Genomic DNA, 18,973 nt, shown 5'->3' with positions numbered 1-18,973 from the left:
AATTTAATTTAAAAATATAGAAACAATTATATATATATACATTCATAATTGAATATTTTAAATTAGTTAATTTGAAACATTTTTAAGTGATTTTTTTAATGAGGTTGTCAACTTTGTTTTACTGTATTTTGTATTTTTTAAAGCTAGTGAGAAATATTTTTACTATAATATTGTTATTGTAAGAATATGATAATTGTTTAGTGTGTAAGAAATATGTTTCTTAAACATAATTATTAAATTTTCTATATTTTATTGATATTCAAATAACTTTTTTATTTTAATGTATTTTTAAACTTTATTTTATATGATAGTTAAATTTTCTCCTTGTTTTTCAGGATTAGTATTTCTCCTTCACCTTATGTAACATTTAATATAAATAATGAAGAATCTTTTTACACAAATATTGTAAATAATAACTGCAGTCCTGTTTGGGATTGGCATCAAAATGTCTCATTTAAGATGATAAGTAAAAATCAAGAAATGGTAAGTTTTGGTCTTTAGTTATTTATCTTTAATATGTTTCACTGATGGCTGTATTACAGAAGTTATTTGTAATGAATATGGAATGTGTATTATGTTATATTTATATAATTTTTAATTCGTTTATGGTTTATGAAATATTTCATAGAACTTGGTGTTTAAAATATGGCATGCAGCAGATGAACATGCAAATTCTCCTAGTAAGTACTTAACTATTTATATATTTTGTATCAGAAAATTTAATTATTTAAAATTTTTTTATTTTACTAAGATGTGAATCATTTGGTAGTAAATGAATATTATTTGAATCATAAGTAAGAAATGTTATGAAATTAATTTTTATTAGTAAATTTTGGAATTTCTTTTATATTTTCTTATACAGTACAATAATACACTTAAACCTCTATGATTATCTCTAAACAGCAGTCAGTTTTTTCCAACAAAAACTGTATATAAAATAACCTCCAAATGTCCATCTTTAAACAAAGGTCACGTTTTTTCTTTACATGGCAATTGTTCAGAGGTTTGACTGTAATAATGTACTCATAAATAATTAATGTGAATTTTCAGATGTTGGATCAATAAAAGTTGTGCAATGATAGAATTTCTTATATTATCTTAACTTATTTTTTTTGATAGTTAGTCTTTCTACTATATAGACAGAAAACTTCATAAACTATTATAGAAACAAGTTTATAATACAAGTTCAAAATGTATTATAAACTTATTTCTGTCATAGCATAATACATTATAAACTTTATGTTATAATATTTATAAAATATTAATTATTTTAAGATGCTGTTTTTTTATATAATTGTTAGTTCTTGTTTCACTTTTATCATTTTTATGACTATTTTATATTGAACATTAATAATACAATGGCCTATGAAAATATGTATATATTGAAATTATTTCTATCCAATAATAATAAGTATTTTTGACAGCATCAATATGGGAATTAAGAAATAAGTAACATTATCAGAAATATTTTGTTTTTAAACAGAAAAGCATATCATTTTGTTGTGTTTTAATCTATACACTTTCTTTGATACATGTATTAAATGCAAACTGATGCTCAAGTCATTGTAACAGAAATTACATCCATAAAATTTCAATTTTAAATTTTTGTTCTGAGTATTCAGAAGTGTTTTATTATGTAGACTAAAACGTTAGCATCTGTTTTTATATTTTTCAATTAGAGAATGTATTCCAAATTGGCAGCAGTTTATATTTTCAACTTCATTTTTGAATGCATGTTTAGTATTACTATTTCATTTGATTTATAATTATGTCTTAAATATATAAATTGATTCAAAGTTCCTTTAATTATAACTAATTGCTTTCTCAGAAGTTAAAAATTACAATAATCCCAAATATTTTCAGATTAAAAATCTGTTTTAGGAGTTTTTAATGCTGATTTAAATCCATCACTTACAGTATATTTTTTGATTATAAACTTTTCAGAAGCCAGAAGTATCTTTTATTAAATTAACACCTCAGCAATCTGGCCAGTCAAGAAATATATATAGGGTATGTTTGTAAAGTTGAACGACTTAAGTGCATTACTAACGAGTTGGTGGTAAAGTACAAATTCCACTCAGTGCATATGCTCGATGTTGGTGATGTTTGAAATGAAACTCTAATGAAAATTACAAAGGAAATAGTTAGTTTACTTTGTGAAGAAAATGGTGTCTGGCAATATTGATGCTTCTAAATCTACTTAAATGTTTAAATTGTGGATTAAAAGGTGAAATGATACAAATAGCTGTCCACTTGAAGCAACCTCTGAAAAATATTTCAGTTAAGACTGCACTAGCAACATTCATATCTTCGATGTTTGAAACAGCCATTTTATTGTAAATGAATGGTCAAAATATCTAGTGAAAGTAAGAGTAATGTCAATGTCATTCTCATTTAACTCATTCAACTATATGAACATGTTTTTTTAACAGTTTTGTTTAAAATAACAACATATTGAAAAGTTTTTAATTAAAAATGAGCGATTGTTTTATTGTGACATTGTCACAATGCTGAGTTGCAATTTAATCGTATTTTTTAATTTAAAATATAAGCCTTCAAATTAGCAGTATCTTGTTCCTGTACATCATACTTTTTCTTTAGCAATCAAGTCATGCTGGTCATCTATCTAACTTCTTTCAGGGGGAATTTTTGAATTAAAATTGCGTGACTTCTGGTTTGCATTGGAAGTTTGTATATAGTTAATTAGGGTTTTTGTCTCCTAAGCTATCCATATATAATCTCAATTTCTATTTATTTAAATTTGTTATCAAGATTAAGGAAAGATAGGAGAACAGACAGAAATGTTTGATTTAAGATTGATTTTAGTTTTTGATCTGTAAATATTTGGGGGTCAATTCATAATAAATTTTATTGGTTTTGAAAAATTAAAATATATTATATAGAAATTATTTTCAAAATTTTATAATAAATATTTATTTACAGAAAACAGACAAAATACAAACCTACAAATAACATAAACCACAATTACAAAATACAAAACCTACAAATAACCATAATAAAACTAGAATAATTTGAAATAGTCCAATTAGATAATTTTTAAATTATATTTTTATTGCCTGATTTTCAAAGAAGAAATTTAAAATTGTTTGAAAAAAAATAATATTTTCAAAATGAATTAAAAATACTATTGAAAACAATTATATGACATAATCATTGAATATGAAAGTAAATAAATCATGTTAGAAACAAGTAAAATGGCAAAACCGTATTTGGGATAAGACTATGTCTCGGACACAGAATCACTTTGATGCTCAAGGCAGGTCTTGTTCTCATTCTCCTATCTTCTTTGATATCGCTGCTTTTGGGTGCGATCATTCAAACTTCACCGGCCATGACCACGAGATCGTCCACGATGCATCTTCGATGAAATTAACCTATCTAATTTCAAAATTTCTCTTTGCTGTGTGTTGGCCTGGGTTGAATTTTTGTCAATGCGTAATGAAATGTTCCCGTTTTTAAAAAAATAATCGTGGCTATTGTGTCGTCTGAAATTATTTTTTTATTTTGCACAAACGATATACAGTTTAACCCAATTATAATGTCATCGAATGTAACGACAACCCTAATATAATGTAAAATTTTTATCGGTCCTACGATTTTACTATACATTCGACCCCCCCCATAACACGGGTTCCTACAGTTCGGATTCTTATATCACGGTGAAAAAATTGCGACAGTATTTGTACAAACATGCTAAAAAAACTCCTATAATTCGGTAAAACGTCATCGCCGACTTGCATTGCGACAGGATTGCACAAACCGTTGAATTTAAATGAGCAGCGGACCTACTAAAAACCATTTATTATTTAACGTCCATAAAAATTATATTTATATTAAAGATGTCTCTAAAGTTCAGTGAATTTTTCGTAAAAAAAATAATTTATCAGGAAGCATGCGAGTTCCATTCAATGACAATCTCCATGACGAAAACAAGCTTAAGCAACGGCGTAGTTGAACGGTGCACACTCGGTAAGTAATCCTACAATTTTTTGTTTATGGCATAGTTTATATGGATTATTCCCAAAAAATTATACGTATTTTGGAAATGTTGAGTCAAATTAGTCTAATCGATTAATTTTATGGAAGAAACCTTTCAAACAGCCATTGTCCGTAAACTGCATACGTGCCGGGCTGTGATTGGCTGGACTCTTAGAAGCTGGATTCATAAAAACAGGAGCGTATCTACCTTGTTATAGGGGGGTCGACTGTACTAGATAATGTTAAAAAAAACCCACTTGTAACGACATAAAACCGTTTTAATGTCATATTTGAAGCACTCCCAAATTTACAAAATTAGATTACAAATTTTATTTAACATAGAAGAAACTACGTGTTCAGTCCTAAGGTCAGAGTTCACTTCTTAGAATGACTGTGGGTGGTACTCTCCCTTACCTGACTTCAGTGGGGTGAGGTGGCTGTTTTGCCTGTTTGTAGAAGAGGGTTGCCATTTTGTATTTTATTTTGACTCGATTCTTGGTCCCCCAATTACCTATGAGTCTGGATTTTTTTATGCGCAAATGATTTGGGCACCTAATACTCTGTGCCGAATATCAACTCTCGACACGTACTCCTTCATACCTCTATGCTGGTAAGAATATCGTGCAGTATGATTTTATAAAGAAGACATAGTCTTGTCAATAAGAAATAATTTGTAAAAAGTTAATAATAACATAATTAAATTAATAATATAGTGTCAGTTAAATAACTTTTTACATTATTTTTTCTAAAATCTAATTTATAAATGTGACTCCAAATGATGATAATTTAAATTTAGTAATTTGTTTTAAATGAATGTTTCTCACAAGTCAGTTAAAAATATTAAAATAATCTTTAGGATATTCCATTTTACATTAAATTAATATACAGTAATACCCCGACTTACGCGAACCCGGAGTTACGCGATTCATTTTTTGTTTGAGCGCCATGCAACCCTTGATTACTCACTCCCCCCACACTATTGTTCGGCTTACATGTTCGGATGTGTTGCGTGGAATCCACACATAGCTACAATTTATTTTGTGTTATTTATTTCTGTGTTTGTTATATCTACGGAGACTTGAGAGACTCTACTATGTCATCCAAACGAAGTAGAACTAATTCTTCTGCATCAAACAAGAAAAGAAAAACTTTATCTTTGGAATGTAAAGTTAACATTGGGTATGTTCGTAAAGTCGAACGAGTTAAAAGAGAATGACGACATCGTTATTCCTATTTCATTAGACTTTTCGAACAATTCGTTACTAACGCGTTTAACTCGTTTGACTTTACGAACGTACCCATTATTAAAGACTTCGATACAAAAATGAAAATTTGTGAATTGGCAAAGAAGTTTGATCTACCGGAATTGTCGGTCAGAACAATTATAAAAGGCAAAGAAAAAATTCTCGAAGCTGTGAAAAATGCTCAATCTTTAAATTCAAGCATCATTCGTAAACGTCACAGTATTATCGCTGAGATGGAAACAATGTTAAAATTATGGCGTAATAATCAAGTAAATGTGAAAAATTGTAAAATAATATAGGCCTAATTTGTTATACATATGTATTATCTAAGATTTTATTAAACATTTTTTTCTAAATTATTGTTTTCTTTAGTCTCCAGCCCCAATTAAAAATTATTTGTATGTATTTATATGCGAAATTATACCCCGACTTACGTGAGTTTGACTTACGTGGTTACCGCTCGGTCCCACCTATTGCGTAAGTTCGGGGTATTACTGTATTTAAATTTTTAAAGCTTTATTAAAAAATATTAAGTATATTTTTTTTAGTATTTATCTCTTAAGAATATCTTTCAAAATATTCTATAAAACTCAAATTGTGTGCTAAGAAACTTTCTCATAGTATTGAAAATGAAATTATAATTATTCTGAATAAATTATTCTGACTTTTATGAACTAATAACGCTTTATCAAATTTTATTTTATTTTATTTATTCTTTTGCTTTAAGATATTTCTCTGCTTTATCTCAGCTCAAGTAAAGTTTTTCATTTAAATTTTTTGTTATACTTTTAAAACTTGCTTTAACTTAAACAATTTTAGTTCAAGATTGCTAATTATATACGAGGAAACATTCAATGAAAATTAATGAATAGAAGAAAAGAATTTTCCTAAAGATTATAGCTTTAATAAACATGTATTATCCTTTCTAATTGTATTTGTTTCTTAATCAATAATTTAATCTATTTTTTTTTATAAAGTTGTTTTAATTAATATAATTATGTAGAAATTAGTTATCAAAGAAAATATTCTTTTCATAAAACCAATACAAATTAACAATAATGTCATTATTATTAATGAGAAAGAATCTTTTTAATATTTCTTTTAACTTTAATTAATTAAATTAAAAATTCAAGTATTAAAAATCTTCAATATAAACCTTTATTGATTCAAGTTTGTACACTTTTTTGAAAATTTATAGCACTTAGAAATTAATAATATATATAAATGAGAATGTTTGTTTGTTTGTTCCCTATACAATTCTAGACAGTTCAACCAATTGCTATGAAACTCTGTAGTTATGTTTACATACTTCTAACTTAGATAATGTTGTACATACCACCCCAAAGTATCTATTGGATTTCTGTAAATCAGTTAATTTCTGTCTACATTCAATTTGCTGATTTACACATAGAGCCATCATATTGGCAAAAAATTATCAAAATAATAAACTAAATATAATTCTTATAAAAAAAGAGGATATAATTTTAAAATATATATATTATATTCATTTAATTACTGTGACAATGATATAGTGCAAAATAGATGCGCTATATCATTACTGTGGCAGGTAGCATATAGCACTTGTCTGCATGGAGTGGAAAGACTTTTCCTGTGAAAAGTCTATGTATTTAATTTTCCACGTCTAATGACTCATTTCATTTGACTATTATTTGATAATACAGTCAAATCTCTAAACAATAGCCACTGGTGGAAACTTATAAAATGCCCGTTGTTTAGAGTTTATTTTGTATGCAGTTTCCTGATAAATGCTCACCATTTAATGATGCTGTTATCAGAAGTTTTGCTATTTTCTATTTAATTTATCATCTTTGTAACATTAAAGCACTTGCATTGCATATGGTGATGGATAATAACTTATATGATAATACAGTACTTTTATTTACATATCTGTTTAAATTTTTAATGATGAATTCTATAATATCAGAGTGACCAAACTGCAGCTCTTCTAGATGCTTATTACAGCTCTGTTACAGTTTTTATAAACTTTGTAAAGCATTTACTCCACTTAGTTTACTCCACTCCGCAAAGTAAGCCAGGGGAGTCAGTCTTAGGGTTAGAAGTCTAAATTTTGTGTCATTTTTATCTCTCTCTCTCTCTCTCTCTCTATATATATATATATAGCGAGAAATAAGTAATAAGTTTCACACTCCAGAGAGCTCTGGAGTGCATTCTACTGCTTGAAATGAGACAAAATTTGTACTACAGATAATTCAAATGATGCACTTGACATTTCTTAAATAAAAAAAAAAAACGGTAAAAAAATCCATCGATGGTGCTGGAGCACACAGAAATATTGAATATGCATGCATATATAAATGTTGAATATGTAGCACCAAAACTGCTCAATATGTCCTTTATTTTGAACAATGTGCTCTAATTGCAAAACCATACTAAAACAGCATTTCTCAGATGCAAGGTAATCAGCCATTATTTTCCTACAGCATGGCCTCCTCGCCAGATATCACCCCTTGCAACTATTGGTTATGGGGTTTCCTGAAGGACAATGACTACTGTAGAAGACCTGCATATGTGCTAGATCTGAAGGACAGCATTCGCACAATGTTCTGGATATTCTGGCAGACTGACTGCATTCAACTGTGGAAAATATGGTTTTACAATTAGAGCACATTGTTAAAAATGAAGGAGAACATATTGAGCAGTTTAGGTGCTACATATTCAACATTTATATGTGAACGCATATTCAATATTTCTGAGTGCTCCAGCACCACCTATCAATGGACTTTTTTACTATTTTTTTATTTAAGAAATGTCAAGCGCATTGTTTGAATTATCTGTAGTCCAAATTTTGTCTCATTTCGAGCAGTAGAACACACTCCAGAGCTCTCTGAAGTGGGAAACTTATTTCTTGCTAACCCTGTATATATACAGGATATAGGTTATACATAAAATATTGATTTAATAGAAGATTTGTGTGTCTCATATTTCTGCTACACAGTATTTGGCTCCCATCCTGACAAGGTATAGCCACCACTGTATAAATAATAAATAAATAACAAAATAAAGCATTTTTTTAAAATTAATTGCAATTATACTTTATGAGAATAATTTTTTTGGTCTCTAAATGTATGTTTTTGTAATCATGCAATTATTTTATTTGATGTATAAATCATAGACATTAAGTTTAAAATTTTATTTTTTTAATCTTTTTATTTAGTTAAATGTAGGTAAATGGAGAAAATAGTATGTGTTTAAACAGTTGTATATAAATAATGTTTGGTAAACAAAGAAAGATTGATAAATTACATGTTTATATTTCATTGTTTGATTTACTGTTAAAATCTTTATCTAGATTCTACTGCTGATAGAGTTCTAGGATTTGCTTCTGTTGACTTCTCTCTGCTTTTTCATGGATTAAATCAGATATCTGGATGGTATAATGTTATGGATATAAATGGAAAGTGTCAGGGACAAATAAAGGTAAATATTTACAAAAATTATTTTATAATATGAATTATTTGAATAAATTACAAAACCTAATAATTGAAACTATTCACAAATTTATTTGGATAATTAGGTTATATTTTAATTGGTTTTTTTTTAAGTTATAAAACAGGACATACTCTATTGAAATTTGAAATTAAAAATTATTAATTTTGGAACCATTAAATTAATTAATATAAATATAAATAATACATTTAATACTAAATTAAAGAAAAGAAAATTTTAAAAAATTATATCTAACAAAATATAATTTTATCTATATTATATTAAATTATATAATTTAGTTATTTTATATTTTCAGATCAGTATTATAGCGCAAAACAAAGAAATGTTTCAAGAATGCACAAATTGCGTGATACAGGTAAACAGTTGTTTCTAAATTTATTTCTGTTTATTTTCTTTTGTTTACATTTGTTACTATTACTTTTTGCATTACTGTTAGTTTCTTTCTCTCTGATAGAATCCAATGAATTTTGAAATATCATTTAATATTTATGAGAAAAATTATTATATTAATAGAATTTCAAGATTAGGTATGAATAACAAAAAATAATTCTAAATTATAAGAAAGGAATTTACTTTTAATTTTAAATTTGTTTGAATAGATTTTATAGTCTAGAAAATGAAAGATATTGTAACATATTTACATACAGTATACTTCTGATTATCTGGGATAATCACTGGTAATGAAGGCACAGAAACATGGATAATCTGCAAGTCTGTTTTACAAAGGCTAATTGATTTTCCTTTTATTTAGTTTTTGATTTCATACAGAAACAGAAAATTCAGAAAAATATATTGAGGTTGTGATTTTCTAGTTCAATTTTTTGTATTATTAATCAAGAATAACAGGTTTCCAGCTATATATTATTGTAAAATGTTGTTAATGATTTATTTATTGGTAAGAAAATGAATCAAAATATTTTATTAAAACAATTTTAAAACTTATTTAATGAAAAAAATTAATAAGAAATACAGTATTGTTCAAGAATCAACTGTAATTACTGTACTTGTTAGGCTATTTAATTTATGCCTTGATTTTCTGGAAGTAGTCTAATGCTCGACATAGCATTTTAAATAGTAAGAGTTAACAACGCAGATTTTTTAATTTTAACGTTAATATTTTTATTCCTTTTCAACATTTTTTAACATCATAGATAAACAAGCAAATCTTCATATATATTAAAAACAGTTTAAGGAGTCAGGTTTATTTGGATAAAACATTTTTCAGGATAGCAACATCTTATCATCAGATCCAGTAGTTTTCAAAAAAATAGAAGTTGAATAAAAAGTCACCAGAGTGTTCTGAAAACCAATTTCCAGCACTTTGGTTGCTATCTCAAAAGTCATTTTTCCCAAATAAACCTGATTCCTTGAATTGTTTTTAGTGTGTATGGCAACTTCTTTGATAATATATATTCAAATTTTCTTTATTGGAACATAAGTTTATCAATATAACTTATTTTTATAATGTTTATAATTTTATAAATGTTACTGTGTATTTTTATATTTATTTATGTGTATTTATGAATAATAAATGGGGAAATTTATAATTATTAAAGCTCTATCTATGTATTCTTATTAATTTTGTAATTCTTATTAGTTTACAAATTATGCAGTTAAAATTACATGCACTAACTCGATTGCTAATATATTAATTTCTTCACCAAATTGCACATTAACTTTATCTTTATGATTTTGTAAAGTTTTTATATAAATTTTACTAATTGTTTATTAAAATTTTTAAATGTTAATATAATCATTATTATATTCATTTGAAATTTGCAAATAAATTTACATGTTAAATATTCAATAAAATATATTGTATTAAAATGTTTTAATCTCATAACACTTAACAGAAATTACTTATTAATAAATAATTTTCTTGACATATTATTGGCATTTGAAGTTTATTACTTGTGGCATACAGAGATTATTACTTATAAAAATTGTGTTTTATTGATTTATAAAGTTTATTTATTAATAAATGCCTTCTGTTTTGTATTTTGATATCAAAACTTTAATAGTTATTAGTTGAATAATTAATATTGTTGCAGTAATACTGTTCTGTACTTTAAATATTTACAAATTAAGATATTTAATGTTTGTTTTCATTTTAATTATCTAAAATAATTTACACTGTTGCCTGTTTATTTTTTACATCACTTTATATTGTGATTTATAAAACATATTTACATAAATTTTACTACATACACTGTACAAGCTTATAATTTTATTTGATGTATAAATCATAGACATTAAGTTTAAAATTTTATTTTTTTAATCTTTTTATTTAGTTAAATGTAGGTAAATGGAGAAAATAGTATGTGTTTAAACAGTTGTATATAAATAATGTTTGGTAAACAAAGAAAGATTGATAAATTACATGTTTATATTTCATTGTTTGATTTACTGTTAAAATCTTTATCTAGATTCTACTGCTGATAGAGTTCTAGGATTTGCTTCTGTTGACTTCTCTCTGCTTTTTCATGGATTAAATCAGATATCTGGATGGTATAATGTTATGGATATAAATGGAAAGTGTCAGGGACAAATAAAGGTAAATATTTACAAAAATTATTTTATAATATGAATTATTTGAATAAATTACAAAACCTAATAATTGAAACTATTCACAAATTTATTTGGATAATTAGGTTATATTTTAATTGGTTTTTTTTTAAGTTANTAACATTACTTATATATATATATATAAATGGACGTGTGTGTCCCTATATTTCACTTTTCAGCCAAAACTACACATGAATGGTGTTTGTATGTGGTAGTAGCCACAAGTTTCCATTCATGCACTATGGTGATTGCGTCTTGATAGCTATAAGGGTGCGGGAGATATGGGTTTAAAGTGGTTGAAAGTGGAAGATTTTCTATTTTGATTTAAAAAATTTTTGAATTCGAATTCGAATTGGTTCGATTATAGAACGATTGTAAACGTTCCAGAAAATTGATCAAATTGAAAATAGTTCGTTTGACTGGACGTAAAAATTCTCTAATTAGTCTGGAAACGGGGAACCTAATTCTTGCATTCTGTGAAAACGGGTAAGATTAGCTATAATGTAATTATCTTAATCTTCACTATCGTTACTTTTTGCCCACAAATAAAAACCTAGCAAAGCGGGTTCTTGCAGCTAGATTCTAGATTACTTAGAAAAACAGTCTTTTATATATATAAAAAAAACTAGGTTCGCTAGATTTTTATTTGTTTGTACAAATGTACAAACAAATAAAAACCTAGCGAAGCGGGTCCTTGCAGCTAGTTCTTACATAAAACTATAAGATAGAATTGTGTGAAAGTGTTTCTTCAAGAAGGAACTAATAAAATCAGAATATAAGTTCATAACTTATTGATATCTTATTAGTTTCATCTTCATATAATTTTATAAAATGCTTTAATCAATTGTATTCAATATTTAGAAGAAAAATGATAATCTATCAATTATTAGCTAAGTATTAGCAAAGTTTCTTCTATATGGCTTATATAATTGAGTTTGTTCTCAAAATTAATTTGTCGACTTTGATTAAACTTTGTCATTTTATGTAATATGAGACTAGGAAAAATAAAATGTAATAAAAATCTGGCACCCATGATTTCATGTTTGATGAGGTCATTAGCATAAGCACATGCAATTTTTTTTTAATATTCTTTTTTTCTGCTAGTAGTGATGTCACTACCACTGCTGTGGCAAGTGATTTTTGCGGATGGCCCTCCAAAACAATATTTCATTTGGCTTGCCTTAAAAAAAAACAAATAAAGAAAATTCTTATGCTAAAGCAAATTTTGCCGTTGCCCTGGCAAAACACCATTGCCATGACATTAATTTTCAATCAATAAAGTGAACAAAAATTTTACCAGAATTTGTTGAAATGAGATGTAAATTACCTTTGCAGCACCCCAAGATATAATCCTATTTCCAACAAGCAATTATTTATTGCGATATTGTCACAATGCCAGGCTGCAATTTTTCGTCACAGTGCACATTAATAGTGTCTTGCCCCTGTACTGTACATCATACTTTTCCTGTTAACAATGAAGTTATGCCAGTCATGTATCTAACTCTGTTTAGGAGAAAATTTTTAAATTGAAATAACATGACTTTCAGTTCAAACTGAAAGTTTGTATACTTAATTGAAACTTCCTGATCCTAAGCTTTCCATAGCTAGTCTTGACTTTCATCTATCTAACACCATTCTTGAGATTAAGGAAGGTCAGACACACAGATGGACGATTGTGGAAATTTATGGGTTTACAATTTTTTCAAATTGCACCAAAATAATGGTTGCTTTTTACACTTTTTGACATGAATGATACAAAGTAGTACTGTAATAAATGTTTAATTTTATCAGTAATCAGTCTGTGTTATAAATACATTTTTGTATATAAGAAGTAGAATTTATGCTTGTATAAAGAAGTAGAATTTATGCAATAGCTTTCTTGTTGAATTGATTGGTTTTTATTGCACTCTTCTTGATTATTCTGATGTATGTACATTGTTGTAAATAGCATTTCTAAATACAGCTATTGAAATGATTTCCACATTTTGTTTGATAGATTTTTTTTTTTTAATTGTTGTTGAAGAATTCAGCATTAAAAAGTTTCATTACTTGAAGGTTATTCCAAAACTAGAAATTTGAAAGATCTGACAAGCGTTTAAGTTATAGGTAAATGCTTATTAATTACGTAGTTATCAATTATTTTATTTTATTTTTTTTAAAGTGATGTACAGATTTAGGCAGTTGTGCCCCCATTATTGTAACAAATGTCCTCGTCAATAGGAGCAGCTGCAGTAGGAGTGGTAGAAATGATTTCTAGACTAGTTTCAGTTGTGGTGATGTTTAATTCTTTAATTCAAATAGAATATAATTTTTGCATACCTTTTGCTTCTAAATGTTTTCATAACTACTGTATAACTTTAAATATCTGGCCAATTTATTAGCATTGCATATTTGTTATTATTTATCATCATAATCAAATGATATAATATGATTTTTATTGGTGGACTATTCTTTTCTATGGCAAATTGTTTGAATTGTTTTTTAATAAAATTCATTGATCAAGTTTTAGTTTTTATCAATTATTAATTTTTTTTAATACAAAAACTTAAGAAAAGTAATCATATGTACTTAGCATTATCATTTCTTGAATCATAAGGCAGTGTACTTCAGTTAATTTTAAGCTGAGCTGTTGCATTGGAAGTGAATTGAAACTCCAAAATTATCGTAAAATTTCATCTGAAGTTCACTGGATACAAAATTTATTGAATTAAGTCATTTATGATGGAAAACATTTTCTACTACAAATTAAATATACCAGTTTTGCCAGATGGTAATCATCCACATTCAAAGATCATGGGGAGAACTTAAAAGTTTATATTTTAGGCTTGAGACAATGTGGCAAATTATTACATGAAATGGTCCTAATTAAAAATTGAAAACGTTGGTCCAAAAGTTGTATTTCCAATTGAATCTCACCGAAATTCAATTAATGCTCTTTGATAGAAATTTTTATTGCTGTAATATTCCAGTCTGCCAATTGGTGTTTTAACTCCAATAATGAAAAATGTTATGATTAAAAGAAATTTTATAGTTTATAAATGTTTATAAAGTAAAAAAAAAACAATTTTCTATCCTTTTTTATCTGGTTATTTTACATGGATTTTGCTCACTATTAAGTTTTTGTAAAAGGAAAGGACTAATTTTACCAAATAACTGTTGAGTTTTATTTTTCTCTCTTCATTTTTCACAAGTTATAGCTTACATTTCTAATAAAATTCTTTCAGAATTAATATCTGTTTTATGTTTGATTTTCTTGATATTGTATAGTCATCAAATTAATCTTTTTTCTTTTTTAACTTTTAGCACAAACATTTGGTAGTGCTGAAATGGCAAGAGCCACATTAATACCTGTATGAAATTTTTAAATATCTCATACAAATTTAATCAATTATTAAACAAATCCAGTTTAAGTTCTTTAAATATTACTATTAAATAATAGTATTAATATATAATAATGTTTACGTACATTTTATTTGAGTTTATAAAGACTATTCCTTTTATACGCAGTAATATCCTGACTGTTCATTATCATTATAAATTCATTATTTTTTACATTATGTAATAATTTATAAAAAAACCAAGCAAATTATCAGTACTTTGAAACTTCTTATATTTCACGTTTTCTGAAATAAAAATATTATAGTTAATATTAAAATATTAGATAAAAACATAATAAAAGTATTTTTTTCCTTCATATTTAGGAAAGAGATTGGAATAATAGTCAGATTATTACTTTAGATAGCAAACAGTTATCGGAGACTACACAAGAAATAAATAATTTTGTCCATAAATCATTAAAGTAAGTAATTTTTTTTAATAATTACTTATTGATCTTGATGCTAAATTTGATGCTTTTAATTTCATGCTTTTAATTCTTAAAATCTGTTTTAAAATAAATTTTACTCAAAGGAGATTTTTGGGAAGCTTCTTACTAGTATAAAAATCACAATGACAACAAAATTATAATGTAAAAAATAAACATTTAATAAAAACAAAAGTATTTTTGCACATTCTATAATTTTTATATACCTATTCATGAAAGTAAACATCTAATTATTTTTATTATATTACTCTAATAATTAAAATTTGTATATATTCATTTATATTTACTTATGTCAGAAGCTTATTTATAGAATACAGTTAGAATTATTTGCACCCTAATATTAGGTTATTCATATAATCCTATTTAAAATACAAGATAAATGTATTTCTTGTTATAGAACGAATTTATTCTATTTAAATAGGGTAAATCGGCCACATGGCCAAGTTAGTTAAGGGTCAGCCTGTTGCTCTGGGGAACCCAGGATTGAATTCGGATCAAAAACTCCAAGAATTTTTTGGCATTCAGTCTGTCTGTCACCAGTCAGCCACCCTATTGAGGGTCAAATGTTAGTGCCTGTACAGGGAAAAAAGGGAAAATTTTTTTTAAAATTTAAGCATTATCTAAAACATGATTTATTGTCCTTATAATTTTTTTAAAAGTTAATTTTGAAATTTATTTTTGATGATTTTATTTGTTGAATTAAGATCAAAATATGTTTCAAAGAAAAAGGAATTACTCGAGAAAAGATTAAAGTAACTTTTTAATTCTTTTATTTCTTTGTACGAAAACTGATTATACTATATATTTTTATTTAAATGTATAGAAAAGTTTTATATAAGTCACTTAATCAAATTGCATTTAGACTAAAAAGCAATATAAATTCACATAGATTTTATTTCGTTCTGAATTAAATTTTGCCATGTTTTGAGAATTTGTAATGAAATTGCGATTAAAGTAATTTAGTTTTCTCGTTGTTTTAGTAGAAAATTGATCATAAGAAAACTTAGTAATTTAATTTGAAAATAGATGGATTAATCAATTTGATAGTTTTATTTTTCATTTTAGCATTTTAGTTTTGATCGGTTTAAAACAAAATAATACATTTATTTATGTTTAAATTTAAATACCAGTTTAGTTTGGATAAAGTTTAGATTTCATTTTTTTTTAATTGTTTACCTGCCATTTATATACCTCATTATGCTTATTTTTGAAATAATTACATCATTTTTACATCTCTAGAAAGATTTTAATATAGTTTAAAATGTGTTGCATACATTTGCTTTTATTCCTGTTCACAGTTTTTATAATTAGAAAATAATTTTTCTTACCTTAATGACTAATATAACTTTTTTTTTTTCCTTAAGATTTTACAAAATTTAGTTTTAACAATTTTAGTTTGTTGTATGACTTTATACTATTAACAAAATCATCTATCATTCAAGTTCTAATTCATTTCTAAATTACTTTTATGATCATTAGAAACTAAAAATTTGTTTTTGACAACAAAAATCTGTATTGATTTTACCTAACACATTTAAATATTTTTCTTACTTTCTGTTTCTTGATGACAACACATTGTAATTATATTTTTTAAATATTTAAAATTTTTTTTTTACTACAATTATTATAAAAGTTTTGAAAATGTAAAAAAATTAAGATATATTTTTAAATAAATTTATAATTTCAAGAAAAATATATTTATTTCATATTAAAATAATAATATACATTTTACTATTCTGATCAATATTTAAACACTGTGGAAATAATACAATCTTCTCATTTGTAAATATTCAAACTGTTCCTTCTCATAACAATATATTTGCAATTTTTAATAAAATTCTGACAATTAATTGTATTTATTTTATTTAAGAATGAGTTAGGAAGTTTATTTATAATTTCCTAAAGCAATATAAAGTAATATAAATTTCTCACTCGTTGAAGCATGTACAACTACGTTTCAACACACACAAAAAACAAAAATATACATAAATAATTAAAAAAAATGTCGATGCTAAACAGAATTCTGATAAATAATACATCACATCTTTTATTAAATTCTAAAATTAAAAAAATAATTATATATATATATAAAGAATTGAATTTTACCTTTTTATTTTTTTGATAATTTTTTTTCTTTGTATTACATATTTTGAAATTAATTGACATTATAAAAATAATATATAAATATTAAAAAATTTCAGTCGTCAACACGAAATATCAAAGTAAATGTAATTTTCTTCAGAAAATTAATAGTAATTTCTATTTGCTTTCCAAACAAAATTCTGAATAATATTTATTTAGGAAGTTAATATCTATTATTATGGTAGTGTTTTCAATTAAAAAATGTTTACGGTTTAAACTTCAATTTAGTGCCAGCATTTGTTTACCTCTGAAATTGGCACTAAATTGAATGTGCCACTAAACTGAAAAGTTTAAAGGAAAAAAGAGAACTATATACACACAGACGCTTCAGTTGAGAGCTTGAAAGTTATGGGATTTAACAGAAGCCATATTAGAATGATTTTAACAACTGCGTGTGCTATATTTATATACTATTGTGTATGCATATCATTACACAAAGATGTATCTATATCTTTCGATCCTTACATGATAGGAAATTTTAAAGTGATTTTTGAAATCAGGAGGATTTTTTTATAAGAATCACCTATTTTAATGCCAGAGATATAACAATAAACATTCTTTTGTTGGGTAGTGTATTGATAGTTTAAAGTATTTTCTTTAATGCATTTACTATTAAACTTTGAGTTAATTATATTTTTAACTATTGATTTATGTTTTTTTTTTTTTATTTCTATCATTTGCAGGATAAAAATTTTAAAATATTCAACTTGGATAAAATAGAAACAAAATATTGTAATTATATATATATTTTAAATTAAATTAATTTATTTATTTATTTATTTTTCATGGCTAAAGATTTAATGAAAGATAATTAAACATAAATGAAAAATTCATGAATTTGCTAAATTAGTTATAAAGCACAGAATGAAAAGAAATATCTAACAACAAAATTTTAAAATTAGTATAGTGTTTTAAACCAGTTTTTTTATTTTCATTCTTTATACAAGAATATAAAATATAAACATATTACACAAAGAAAATTTTTGTTTACAATTTAAAAATAATATCAAACATGTTGAAATATTAATTATAATATTCTGAAAAGCAGTAGGGTAGTAGTAATTTTATTATGAATGAAAGCCAATTATTTTCTTTTTAATGCCTGAATAATAACAATATATATGAATATTTTAAAACATCTGGACTATTTTAAAGTTTTTAGAATATAAAAATTTGGTTTTATTGCAAGGAGTAAAATTAATAAGATAAAACAATAAACAAAAATGAATACTTAAAATGAAATAGTTTATTTATTGTATTTATTTAATAAAAAAAAGACTCCTTTTATATATTAAATTCTTTTAGAAAAAGTAAAGAAAATAAACATCAGATTATTTTATGCTTTTATTATAAATTTTATTTCCGGAAAAGAATTATTGATTTATTTCAAAATATAATGAAAAATGTATGTTATACTTATCCAAAAAGTTAATATTATTTTAATAATATGCAATTAAATATCATAAAAATATAAAGAAAATACCTTACATTTTTTTGGTAGTTTATACAAATAAAAATTGAAAAGATTGTTTACATGAACAAAGTTTGCATAAAATTTATAAAAATAAATTAATTATTAATTTTTCAACAATGTACCTTAATTTGCTTATTGTAAAATTGTTTACACAATTAAACCAGACATTAAAACAAAAACGGAATGCAGAAATATTCAAAAAATTGATTATAATGATCGCTTGTAATCAATTTTAAA

General features: G+C 25.2%; 1 protein-coding gene across 1 annotated transcript in view; it reads left to right on the top strand.

The window, feature by feature from the left end:
• Window positions 1–18,973, top strand: part of LOC111618450 (C2 domain-containing protein 3-like) — a 55,323-nt gene that overhangs the window by 25,352 nt on the left and 10,998 nt on the right. Inside the window, exons 20-24 of the mRNA XM_023359998.1 lie at window positions 336–483; window positions 629–680; window positions 8,575–8,702; window positions 9,028–9,087; window positions 14,999–15,096. Of these exons, the coding sequence (XP_023215766.1) occupies window positions 336–483; window positions 629–680; window positions 8,575–8,702; window positions 9,028–9,087; window positions 14,999–15,096 (486 nt within the window). The remainder of the gene's footprint in view (window positions 1–335; window positions 484–628; window positions 681–8,574; window positions 8,703–9,027; window positions 9,088–14,998; window positions 15,097–18,973) is intronic.

This window comes from Centruroides sculpturatus, unplaced genomic scaffold, assembly GCF_000671375.1.
Source record: "Centruroides sculpturatus isolate CEXI.00-Female unplaced genomic scaffold, Cexi_2.0 scaffold69, whole genome shotgun sequence".
Taxonomy (NCBI): Eukaryota; Metazoa; Arthropoda; class Arachnida; order Scorpiones; family Buthidae; genus Centruroides; species Centruroides sculpturatus.
This window is presented reverse-complemented; position numbering and strand designations above follow the sequence as displayed.